This window comes from Lynx canadensis, chromosome B4 (genome assembly GCF_007474595.2).
Source record: "Lynx canadensis isolate LIC74 chromosome B4, mLynCan4.pri.v2, whole genome shotgun sequence".
Taxonomy (NCBI): domain Eukaryota; kingdom Metazoa; phylum Chordata; class Mammalia; order Carnivora; family Felidae; genus Lynx; species Lynx canadensis.
The window spans coordinates 125,516,902-125,530,209 of NC_044309.1; the positions used below are offsets into that span (position 1 = coordinate 125,516,902).

The following is a 13,308-nucleotide window of genomic DNA, read 5'->3' on the forward strand; positions in this document are numbered from 1 at the left end:
GTATTGCACTGGGTGAAATTACCTGGGAGTGAGTGTAGATACAGAAGGGGCCTGATCTGGAACTCTAGAGCATCTAGAGATCGACAAGAGCAGACGGATCCAGCAAAAGAGACTAGGAACGAGTAGAGCTCAAGAGGAAGGGACGGAACCAGCAACGGTGACTGTGAAAGAGCCGCCAGAGAAGTGAAGGAAGCCAGGAGCAGGTGATGTTCTGTAGGACAAGTGAAGAAAGTGTTCAGACAGTGAAGGCATGATCTGCTACGTCATGTATTGCTAAGTGGTCAAGAAAGATGAGGCCAGGGCTTGACCGTGGGTATGACTGTATGAGAATCCTTTATAACCTTGATGGGAGCAGTTGCGATGGACTGGTGGGCGTTAAAGTTGGACTGGAAGAGGGGTCAAGAGAGACTGGGAGTAGACAAAGTAGTACCTCAATGAATCCTCACAGTTACTCAGTTAAGTAGGTACTGTTAGACCCCTTATTTCACAGGGGAGGAAACTGAGATGCCAGATGGTGCACAGCTGGTAAAAGGCTGGCTGACTGATTCCTTCATTGGCAGACTCTTAACGCTGGCTTCTGGGCTGTAATTAACCACAATATAAGGCCGTTAGGTGACCCACCCACCTCATCCCACCCCTCTTGGACGGAGCTTTTCTGTTAAGATAGTCAGTAGGGTAGTCTTAATTGTGAACAAAGCCAAACAAGTGCCACTTTTAAAGGGACTCCAAGAGCCTGAAGCATGTCCAGGGAAGAGGGCATGGGTTACGAAGGGTCACATGAGGAGCCGTCCATGAAGCTGTGTGTATTCTGCTTGGTAACGGGATGCGCCTGGGCGGTGAGCATTGCCTTCCCTGTTGGTATTGAATCAGGGACTTACGGTTAAGTTCTGCAGGGCAGACTAGGATCCACGGAGGGGAGTAGCAGGCAGCCAGTTTTGACATTTATAGCAGCTACAGCTGTTTTAAATTTGGAATGGGCCTCTCCAGTACTAATAGTACTCAGTGCCAGCTATCATTTTGTTGAGCACTTATTATATGCTAAGTCCTTACTATGTGCCAACACTCTGATTAGCCCATTCAAGCCTCACAATAGCCCTGTGAAACTGGTACTATTATCACTCACTGTTTACAGATGAAGAAATTGAGGTTAAGGTACTTACCCCAGGTCACTGCTGAAGCCTGGATAACCCAGACATGTCTCTGCCCCAAAGCTTGTACGCTCAACCGCTACGCAGCACTGCCTCTCTTCAAATGAGACACTGACCGCCTTTGGGGGATCTCCAGAGGGGGCGCTAGCACTGAGTGGTGGATATGACTAGATGACTTCCAACCATCCTTCCACAATAAAAATTCTGTGACTTCAGAACTGTATTGTTTTAGCTCTAAAGGGATAGAGGGATTAGTGGAAACAGAACCCTGCATAGAACCTGAATCTGAAACCTGAACTACAGTAACTATGTTCATAGCAGTGTTTTCCTTTCCAGCACATTATTGGTTGGTTTCATTTGTGTGCCTGTGTACATGCGTGTGTACAGGTGTGTGCAAATGTCTCCATGTCTCGAGTCAAGATAGCTTGTCATTTGGAGCGAATTCCTTAATATTGGGTTGAATGACAGTTTTGATCATCTTAAATGATTTGTTTCTGTCCTTAAAACTCAGGCTTAGTGACCTGCATTTGTACGTTTCACATTGACTTGGATATTTCCAGAGATTTAAGAATAGAATATATCCAGTTGTGCATATAGGTCATTATTGCCCAGCTCTAAATATGTTCCCAGCGAAATCAAGAGTCCAGGAAGCAGAGTGTATGTCAGCTGTTAATTATATCCTCAAGTCACTTTGCCAAAAGTCGGCCACTGTGCCCTAATATCAAAATAAGAGCCTCACAGGAACATGCAGAAGGACAGAAGAGTTGGATTTTTGTGTGTATGTGATTTTTATAAAATAATTATTGGAAAGTTAATAGAGAGGAGTACTGTAGATTTCTGAACTGATTTCAGAAAAGATTTTATTTTGCCAACAGAGAGATTTTATGTAATTGCCTGATTTACAAGTCTTAGGCACTGATTGGTCACATGTACAACATCAACAAGATGACCACATCAGGTCCAACAACTAAATTACCCGTGGAAAGTGTAACAGATTACCCCGAGGGGGCCAGACCACAGGTAATTTCTAAGATACTCAGCAAGAAAAGGTTTTTATTTATTTAGATAATATCTTATATCTGATAAAATATTCTCATAGAACTTCATTTCATGTGATTCTTTCAAAAATCCTACGAGACGTAAATATTTTTCAAAAACCCATGAAACTGCATTCTGATTGTCTTTGCCTGGCACACAAGGCAGTCAAGGACTACTAACGGAACATTCTGAAGATGAGCCAACTGATGCTGAGCGATGGCCTGCCCAAACACAAGAGCTCCTAATAAGTAGTGGAGCGAGGACTGGAAGCCAAGTCTCCCGCATCCAAGCCAAGATTTAACCAAGCTGCTGCTTTGGCTGCTTTCTTTGGATTTTTCACTTTTGTGTTACATCAACTGGGTTGTATGGCAAGCAACAGAAACTAACTCTGGCTGACTTGGCAAAAAAGGAAGCGAATGGAAGGACTGGGGCAGTTCACAAAAAAAGCTAAAATACCTGAGCCTGAACAAGGCCAGAAACCAGGAGAGCATCAGGAATCTGGGCAGAAAAAAATAAGGGAAAGTTCCCAGCTCCATCATCAGAACCGTTAACGTGTACTTTAAAATGGGCTATCCTTGGGGCGCCTGGGTGACTCAGTCGGTTAGGTGTCCGATTTCAGCTCTGGTCATGATCTCGTGGTTTGTGGGTTTGAGCCCCAAGTCAGGCTCTGTGCTGAGCCTGGAGGCTGCTTCAGATTCCGTATCTCCCTCTCTCTCTGCCCCTCCCCCACTCACACTCTGTGTGTGTGTGTGTGTGTGTGTGTGTGTGTGTGTGTGTGTCTGTCAAAAATAAACATTAAACAAATTAAAAATAAAAGAAAGAAAGAAAATAAAATGGCCCATCCTTGAATGCTGTAGTCACCCTTCAGGTCCCAGGAAAGTCTGATGGGCATGTGATTCCTCTAGGCCAACCCCAGGGGGTCAGGGGGCTTTCCTGGTCAGGGGCCTCTTAATTGATATTCACAAAAGAAAGCATGGAAAGAGGGAAAATGATTTCTCAAAGAAATCAGTACCAAGGGACACCTGGTTGTCTCAGTCTGCAGAGCATGTGGCTTTTGATCTGGAGGTTGTGAGTTCAAGCCCCATGTTGGGTGTGGAGCCTACTTAAAAAAAGAAAGAAAGAAATCAGTACCAAAAGAAGGGAGGTGAGGTGTTGATAGGCATAAAAGAGCGGGTGTCATGGATAAGGGAACTATATTCTTCTAACTGAAAATCGGGGTAGTTAATCTGAATATTTTCCAGAATACTGAAAAGGGGAGCGATCTTTGCATAACATCGGGGGCTCCCATTCACATATTCTGCACCATTCTCTTAGTTTATGTGAATACTGCCTGCTCAGAATTGTACAGGCCATCCCCCAAATCCAGGATGTGGAGTTGTTGCCTTTTTAGGGGTCACTCAGAGTTCAATCTTAGGTACCAGATTTCATGCTTAGCTACCATATTAGAAGTCAGCAGACTTCAAGGAATTGTATTCCTTGAAGAATCTATGTATGACTACGCTCGATACATTCATCTTGGAAAACTCAAATACTAAACTCATTCATACTAAACGGGGAGGTTTTACAGGACATTCCCCTGACTACTATTTCTAGTACTAAATAGCACAATCAATGGCTCTTACATAATGTAAATATTTGTATGTGTGTTTAGTGTTGATGAAGCTGTATGCGACTTCAACCTGCATTTACTAGGGTTAGATTCAGTGACTTAGTTGGCCAATCCATAACCTATATCCCTTTTTTAAACTTCATTGGAGTATGCTATTCATGCAATAAAAAATGTGCCCACTTTAAGTGTGTAGTTCTGAGTTTTGACAAAAGAATATGCCCCTATAACTACAACTACAAACAAGATATAAAACATTTCTGTCATTCAAAAAGAACCCTCTTGACCCTTGTAGTCAACCTCCCCCCTAAAGGTAGACACTGATAAAACTTTCATTATTGTAGATCAGCTTCGCCTCTTTTAGAACTTCATATTAAGTGGAACGACAGTCTGTGTTCACTTTCTTCTCCAACTTCTTTTACTAAACTAGTAAGATGTTTGAGATTCATCCATGTTGTGTATGTATCAATAGTTTGTATTACTGAGAAGTATCCTGTTATATGATTATTCCATACTTTGTCCATGTACCTGTTGATGGACATTTGCATTGTTTCTGGTCCTAGGCTACTATGAATAAAGCTGCTGTGAACATTTGTGTACCAGTCTTTGTGTGTGCACATGTTTCCATTTCTCTTGTGTAAACACCTAGGAGTTGAATGGCTGGGTCATTATGTTAAATATGTGGTTAACTTTATAAGAAACTGGTAGTTATTTTCCAAAGTGGTTGTACTGGTTTATACTCGCCATCCATGTATGATAGTTCCAACTGCTTTACATTTTCACCAACACTAGGTATTATCAGTCTCTTAAATTTGACCCTTTATAGAGGGTGTGAAAGTAGTATCGCATTGTGGTTCTAAGATACGTTTCACGGATGATGAATGATGTTGAGCATCTTTTCACATGCAAATCGCCATTTATCTTCTTATGTGAAGTGTCCATTCAAATCTTTTGCCCTGTTTTTAAATTTGGTTGTCTTCTTATTGAATTGAAGAGCTGTCAATATATTCTGGAAACAAATCCTTTGTCAGATATATGTATGTGTTGTGAAAATTTCCCCCACTGTGTGTGGCTTGCCTTTTTCATCTTCTTAACACTAACCTTTGAAAAAAGAGAAGTTTTTAATTTTGATGAAGTCCAAATTATAACATTTTATTTTATTTGTGGATTTAATGGTTTGTCTACAAAATCTTTAGGTATCCCAAGGTCATAAAGATTTTTTTGAATATTTTCTTCTAGAAGGTCTATAGTTTTAGGCTTAGGAATCATTTCAAGGTAATATATTTCAAGGTTCACATTTTTCCATAGGTGTATCTACTTCTAGCACCATTTATTGGAAAAAGACTATCTTTTCTCTCTTAACTGCTTTGGCAACTTTGTTGAAAATCAATTGACTATACATTTGTGGGTCTGTTTCTAAACTTTTTATTCTTTTTTTTAATTGAGGTATAATTTGCCTACCATAACATTAATTTTTTTAAAGTGTTTAATTCAGTGGTTTTAGCATAAGGTTATACAACCATCATCAGTATTTAATTCCAAAAGATTTTCATCACTTTATGAAGAAACCCCATACTCACTACCAGCTTCCCATTCCTCCCTTCCCTTAGCCTTTGACAACCACTGGACTACTTTCTGTCTCTAATCTCTGGATTTGCCAATTATGGACATTTCATATAAATCACATCATACAATGTGTGGCTTTTTTGTGTCTGACTTCTCTCACTTAGTATAGTATATTCAAGATTTACCTATGTTGTAGCACATATCACTTTTTTAAATGTTTGTTTGAGAGAGAGAGTGTGCACACAGGAGGGACAGAGAAAGAGGGAGAGAGAGAAATCCCAAGCATGTTCTGCTCTATCAGTACAGAGCCTGATATGGGACTCTCTCCCACGAACGGTGAGATCATGACCTGAGCCGAAATCAAGAGTCGATGCTTCACCAACTGAGCCATCCAGGCGCCCCTTTACTTTATTTTTTTTTAAATTGGATTCTATCCTATTCTGTTGATCTATATGTTTTCTCCTAGCCAGTACGACACAATCCTGATATTGAGGCTAAGTCTTGAAATCAGGCAGTGTTAGAGTTCCATCTTTGTTCTTCTTTTTCAAAATTGTTTTGTCTATTACAGGTCCTTTGAATTTCCGTATGCTTTTGTAACTAGTTTATCAGTTTCTGCAAAACTGCCAGCTGGGATGGTGACTGGAATTATGTTGAACTGACATCTTAATAATAGTGAGTCTACTAGTTTGTGAACTAGGTATCTCAAATCTAATTTGTTTCAGCAATACATTTTATTTTTTATTTTAAAAACAAATTTTTTTAATGTTTATTTTTGAGAGAGAGAGAGAGACACAGAGTGAGAGCGGGGGAGGGGCAGAGAGACAGAGAGAGAGGGAGGTATAGAATCAGAAGCAGGCTCCAGGCTCCGAGCTGTCAGCACAGAGCCCGATGCGGGGCTTGAGCTCACGAACCGTGAGATCATGACCTGAGCCGAAGTCAGACGCCCAACTGACTGAGCCAGCCAGGTGCCCCTGTTTCAGCAATACATTTAGTTTTGGTGTATCAGTCTTATACTTACTTTGTTAAATTTAATCTCATTTATTTTATGTTCTTTGATGGTGTTATAGATGGTATTTTGTAAGATTTTTATTTTCTAGTATATAGAAATGTAATTGGCTTTTGAATATGCACTTTGCATGCTGAGAACTTGCTAAATTCACTTCTTAATTCTAGTAGTTTTTTTGGAATATTCCTTAGGGTTTTCTGTATCTATAATCACACTGACTGCAAATAAAGACAGCTTTACTTCTTTTTAAAAACCTGTGTGCCTTTTATTTCCTTTTCTTGCCTTATTGCACTGACTAGGACATCCAATCAGATGTGCAATAGTAGTCTTGAGAGAGGGCATCTTTGCTTTTCTAGGGGAAGAATGTTCATCGTTTGACTCTTAAGTATGATATATGTCATACTTAAGCCATGTCAGCTGCAGCTTCTCATAGATGTCCTTTTCTGTATTGAGGAAGCTCTATTTCTAGTTTGCTGAGAACTTTTATCTAAATAGGTCGCATGTTAAATTTGGTCACATGCTGTTTCTGTATGCTGAAGTGATCATTTTTTCTCCTTTATTATGATAATGTGCTGAATTACAGTGATTGATATTTTTCTTGTTTTTAAAATTTGTTTATTTATTTTGAGAGAGAGAGAGAGTGCGAGTTGGGGAGGGGCAGAGAGAGAGGGGGGGAGAGAGAATCCCAAGCAGGCTCAGTGCAGAGATCTCACGAAACTGTGAGATCATGACCTAAGCCAAAACCAACAGTCAGATGCTCATCCGACTGAGCCACCCAGGTGCCCCCAATATTTTTCTAATGTTAAACCAAGTTTGCAATCCTGAGATGTTTATCCCACCCCTTATTTATGGTGTATTACTTTGCCTTACTAATACTTTACCTTGCTAGTGCTTTCTTAAGGATTGTTGCATCTATATTTTTAGAAAGAGATCATTCTGTAATTTTCTTGTAATGCCTTTGCCTGGTTTTGGTATCAGGGCAAAGCTGGCCTCATAAAATGAATTGAGAAGTATTCCCTTTTCTGCTTTCTGAGTTTACAAGAAACACCTTGCACTGTGGGCATTAGTAAACATTTTACTGGATGACGGTGGGAAAGGAAAGATCGCTGCAGGCCTGGAAGACCAATCAACTTGTCAGTCTGAAGGAGACTGAGCCATTCCCTAAGCCACGGTTACTTCCAGAGATGCTGAAATAAATTGGAAACCTACTGGGTCTGTCACACCAGACACAGAGAGCAGAGGTTTTTGAGCACCCACTGTGTATTGGTGGAAAGTAAAGTCAGGTGCTGTGTGCCTGGGCCTCCATGGATCCTGGGCAATTCTTAGGCAAATGTGCCTGTAAAGCCATTGCTTGTTCTTATGTTCCTCCCTCCTAGTAGACTAAGAGCTTCTTGGGTGCAGGGAACGTGTTCACTCATCTGTGAATCCCTGACATTAAGTACGGTACCTAGTGTATAGTAGATGCTCAGTTATCATTGGATAAATGAGTAAATGGAGAGAATTACTGCCCACATGAAAAACCAAGGATACAAGTGTCTCCTGGGGTTGACCTTGCTTTTGGAGCCACATAGAATGGTCTGTGTACTAGCTTGTGGGAATAACTCAGCAGATCCCTTAGAGGAAAGCTGATGATGCTTCACTCTAAATTCATGTCCTTTCTGTTTTACCAGTCATACTCCATTCTGGCGGTGGACTAGATCACCTGAGGTGTTTAAACACAGATGCCTGAGCCCCATCTCAGACTGATTAAATCAGAATCTCCAGGAGCTGTGTGCAAGATCTTTTTTTTTTCTTTTTAGAGCTCCCCAGGTGATTCTAAAATCAGCCACGATTTGAGAAGCACTAGGGTACACTGTTGCTTTTGTTTGAGATAACTAAAAGGGCTTTTAAATGTGTCAGCTGTAAATGATTAAGAGTGCAGTATAAATGCTTATTAATGCCACATTGTAATTATACCCATGAAGATTTCCTCTCTCTCTCTCTCAACCGCCCCCCCCCCCCTTGGATATCTTTTAAATAAAAGACTGCATGTCCTTTACATCTTTATGAACAGAATTTGAAAAACCCAGAACATTTGCCAACTGAGGAGACACAAAGTTGCAAAGTTCTGGGGTAGTGGTGTTCTAGTGTGGCAAACACAGCTGCTCATAAATTACCTCTGTTCAGGCGCTGGGTCTGAAGAAGAATTTCAGGGTCATTATTCTTTATTTCATTCTCTGGTGCTTTAAAAGAATAAATCCACACCTGTGTTCATACTGCATTTTTTTTAAAAGCAGTTTCCACCTTATAAATTCTACTAAATATACAGTGTTATAAGAAATGTGGTATAAAAAGCCAATTGTTTCTACTGGGAAACCGTAGAACTGGGTTGAAAGTAAAGTGCATGCATGTGCATTTTGGGAAAGGCATAACTCTAAATCAGACACTCAGGGGGTCCAGGACCCAAACATGTTTAATAATCAATGCCTTTAGTCTAAATACCTTCTCTGCACAAAATTCAAGACTGCGTGTGAGTTGGCTCCTGCCTGCCCATCCAATACCACCTGCTACCAGTCTCTTCCCCCTGGTTTTCTGTGGACCAGCAATCGGATTTGCCTGTAGCATCCAGAATGTGCCATATTCTGTCACTTTTCTGGGGTTTTCTATGGGCCATTCGCCTGTCCTGGAGTGACAGCTCTGTCCTCTGTCTTGTATCTTCAGGCATCAGTCCAGAGCTCTTCCTTAGAGTCTGTCCTGGACAACCTCTGCTCTCTCCACTTCCATGTGCCTTCTAGCATTTATTATATCTGCTGTAATTGTTAGTTCACAGCTCCGTCTCCCCATCTGGACTCTAAGTTCCTCAAGGGCTGTGCCTGTCTCTTCATTCGTGGCCAGTTCCTAACGTAACGTCTGTCATGTAGAATGCACACATGGAGGGATCTGTCAGCTGTAGGACAAATAATGTGGCCTCTTCACTTTCAGGTGCTCTTGATCAAACTACAGGATGGATAAAAGAATCTGTAAATGAACTGCTTTCTCTTTCTGAGACGGCTTTAACTCCTGGGGCTGAAAATAGCTCTAAGCCAAGCCTGAGCCCTACACTGGTGCTAAATAACAGTTATTTAAAACTGTTGCAGTGGGATTATCAGAAGAAAGAATTACCAGAGGTGAGTGATTTTTTTTTCTTCCCTCAAGTCTTCCAATATTTTAATTCTTAAGCTAGTCTGTCTAGTGTTGCGTGTGGTTTAATGACTTTCCTGAAATCAGATGAAATGGGAGTTTGGATGTAACATTGCTTGTTTTACATTTTCATGGTATTGAGCTTCCCTTTCTATTTTTACATTTAAAATAAATATGCTAGACACTCATGACAGATGGAGCACGTCTTCAGGAACTGACAGAAAAGCTGAATCAATTGAAAATTATTGCCTGCCTGTCCCTAATTACCAACAATATGGTGGGTGCTCTTACAGAAGGCCTTCCTGAGCTTGCAAACAGGTTAAAAAGGATTTCAGCTGTTCTACTCGAAGGCATGAACAAAGAGTAAGTTCCAATTTTATCTGCTCATCCCCGTCTTAAGGCTCTGCACGTGTTTCAGAGATGGCGCATAACCCTGGACGTCTGCGTGTGATATTCAGGACTGTGCTTTAGGGAAGCTTATCTTACAACTTCTTTTTCTAGAATTTCTTTTGATATCTCTGAAGGCTTCGATGTCCTTTCATAGGAGAGGGAGAGGTCCTTTCCATGACAAGTGCCAGGGTGAGTGTCCCGTTTCCACTTGGGACGGGCATGGACAAGAGCTCTTCTTTGACAGCGCTGTGAACCAAACCCACAGAAACCAGAATTCCGAGCTCAGTGTTCAGAAGGCCCTGTCAGGGAGGCTTTCCTATTCAGTTCTGACTCCGTTGTCTTTCTGCAGTGAAATGGTTACCGACTTCACTGATCCAGCCTGCTGTAAAGTCTTCAGGAGTAGTGACCTCCTGTCCTTCAGAGACACTACACAAGTCCAGGGAAGGACTTGTTTTCGCTAAATTCATTTCCCAGTGTCAAACCTTCATTGAACACTAGGATTCCATTTAGATTTTGCATTTAGATCATCCCGGTGGGAATCCTATCCAAGTCAGAAAATTCCTAGTCTTAGTCAATGATCACATGTTTTCATGGGTCTGATATGGGTCAGCTCCTCCTGCTGGTTTCCCTTTCCGGTGTTTTCAAGGCCTTACGTTCTTCCTTCCCGTCTTTGCACCTATCCTGCTGCCCATTACTCAGAAAGCACGTAAATTACCTGATAAAATCCCAGAATATCAAGAGCCAAAAGGAGCCCGAGTGGTTACAGCATCCAGAGTTCTCAGAGAGAGAAAGATTTACCTTAGCTGCATAGTGAGGAAAGGGGAAACCAAGGCCCTGCCCTTTCTGCTGCTTCTGTGCTAAGCATCCAGGCTCATTTACTTCACATTCCAGGACCCAAGACCTGTAATGAAGAGAAACCTCCTCTGGGCTTGCAGCTGGTCTTACCTTGGCATTTCCCCATACCGGGTAACTTATTTTCCAGGAATTTTTATTTATTCGAGAACCCACAATGCTGCTCAAGTATTAATGTAAAGCATATAGCAAAGTGGTTACTGAGAAGTCAGGCTTCAGGTCAGACAGACCAGAGTTTAAGTCCAAGCTCTGCTATTGACTTGTTAGGTGCCCTTGAACAAGTTCCCAAATCACTCTGAGCCTCGTTTTCTCATTTGTAAAAAGAGATAACTGTGCCTGCTTACAAATGTGAGACATTAAGATGATTCCTTGTGATGTACTTAGGGCCGGTGTCTGGCCCATGGCAAGTACTCGGACAATGTTCACTGTTAATGGCCTGTTGTCAAAGCATCTCCTGTATACATGCTTTGCCTCTCTGACCGCTTTGTTTTGTTGAATCTCCCACCTCCACCTCCGTTCTCTCACCCTTTAATTCCAAGTTTGCACGTAGTTATCTTAAAGACCTTTTCTAGGGGCGACTGGGTGGCTCGCTTGCTTGAGCATCCAGCCCTTGATTTCAGCTCAGGTCATGATCTCATGGTTGTGAGATTGAGCCCTGCGACAGGCCTCCATGCTGCGTGTGGAGCCTGCTTGGGATTCTCTCGCTCCTTCTCCCTCTGCCCTTACCTCAGTTGCATTCTCTCATGCTCTCTCTCTCTCTTAAAAAATAAAAAACAAAGACCATTTCTGGACAGCAAGAGACCATTTTTAATGATCATTTCTCAATAGTGTGGACCCAACACATGCCCTTTCTCATTACCTTTTTTTTTTTTTTTTTTTTACTTTTTAAGTAACCCCCTACCAATTACTGTTTATGATTTTCTGGACTCTATGTATTTGGGATTTTTGATTGGTTACTTGAAAGTAACAGTAGGAAGGAGCTTCTTATCTTTGATCATGAGAGGTCAAGAATTTTAGGTGATTTGTCATTATGGTACTAATCTCTGAATATCTTCATTTCTTGTTTTTGATTGGTGTTATAGATGCACTGTTCAGGCATGGATAAAGGAATTGACTTTACCTCATTGTATAAGCATAGATTTAACAACAACAAATCTATGAATAAATCCACTCAGACCCAAGGGTTTATTCTAAGGAGTAAATAGGTAATTTCTTTTCCTTTTTGATGGTCCTGCATGAAAACGAGGATGCAGACTTCTTTTCAGGGACCACACTTCTCTGAATGCTTTCCCAACTAAACACTACCTACAGAATTGAGTGCTTTAACCATTTAAAAAATCTGCTACATACAAAGGTTGATGTTTAGGAGAAGTTACCATATTCTAAGTTTGTGCTAATGGAGGTACTTATTGTCTGTATAAATGAAAAGTGATGGACATTTGAAACAAGTTGGTATATTAAAAATAAATAAAAACTAATGAACAGAAAAAGTGTTACTGATGCAATTTTGTTTTGTTTTTTAGGACCTTTAACTTGAAGGAAGTCCTGAATTCTATCGGTGTTCAGACTTGTGTTGAGGTTAACAAGGCCCTGGTGGAGAGAGGTTTATCCATTTTAAATGCTGAGGTCCAAGCTAATCTTATAGGTCAATTTTCAAGCATTGAAGAGGAGGACAATCCTATCTGGTCCTTGATTGGTGGGTCTTCATGTTTTTATCGGTTTCTACTTCGATTCCAATTTGCTTTAACTTTATGGTTTTAACTAGTGTCAAGTGTCCGTTACATTTTAGGCATAAACAGATTACCCGTTCCTTTGGGAGAATACATATTAAAAATATAAAGAAGGAGTTTGTACTTTCAAAGGTTTGGGACTCACTGCTTCTTCTGCGTGTATATGTAATAGAGTGGGGGGGGGGGTTGTTCCAGGGCCTTCTATCTTACTATCCAACCAATAGATTTTTTTTTCAATATATGAAGTTTATTGTCAAATTGGTTTCCATACAACACCCAGTGCTCACCCCAACAGGTGCCCTCCTCACTACCCATCACCCACCCTCTCCTCCCTCCCACCCCCCATCAACCCTCAGTTTATTCTCAGTTTTTAAGAGTCTCTTATGCTTTGGCTCTCTCCCACTCTAACCTCTTTTTTTTTTTTCCTTCCCCCCCCCCCCCCCCCGCCACCCATGGGTTTCTGTTAAGTTTCTCAGGATCCACATAAGAGTGAAACCATATGGTATCTGTCTTTCTCTGTATGGCTTATTTCACTTAGCATAACACTCTCCAGTTCCATCCACGTTGCTACAAAGGGCCATATTTCATTCTTTCTCATTGCCACGTAGTACTCCATTGTGTATATAAACCACAATTTCTTTATCCATTCATCAGTTGATGGACATTTAGGCTCTTTCCATAATTTGGCTATTGTTGAGAGTGCTGCTATAAACATTGGGGTACAAGTGCCCCTATGCATCAGTACTCCTGTATCCTTGGGTAAATTCCTAGCCAATAGATTTTTATGGAGAAAATAACATAATGCTACCAGTA

General features: G+C 41.1%; 1 protein-coding gene across 2 annotated transcripts in view; it reads left to right on the forward strand.

Moving 5' to 3' along the window:
- TCP11L2 (t-complex 11 like 2) overlaps positions 1-13,308 on the forward strand; it is a 41,559-nt gene that overhangs the window by 20,955 nt on the left and 7,296 nt on the right. Inside the window, exons 7-9 of one of the 2 annotated variants that reach the window (XM_030320437.2) lie at positions 9,326-9,510; positions 9,705-9,886; positions 12,289-12,461. In XM_030320437.2, the coding sequence (XP_030176297.1) occupies positions 9,326-9,510; positions 9,705-9,886; positions 12,289-12,461 (540 nt within the window). Of the gene's footprint in view, positions 1-2,347; positions 2,828-9,325; positions 9,511-9,704; positions 9,887-12,288; positions 12,462-13,308 lie in introns of those variants that run through there. The other variant, XM_030320438.1, reaches the window with a different exon arrangement.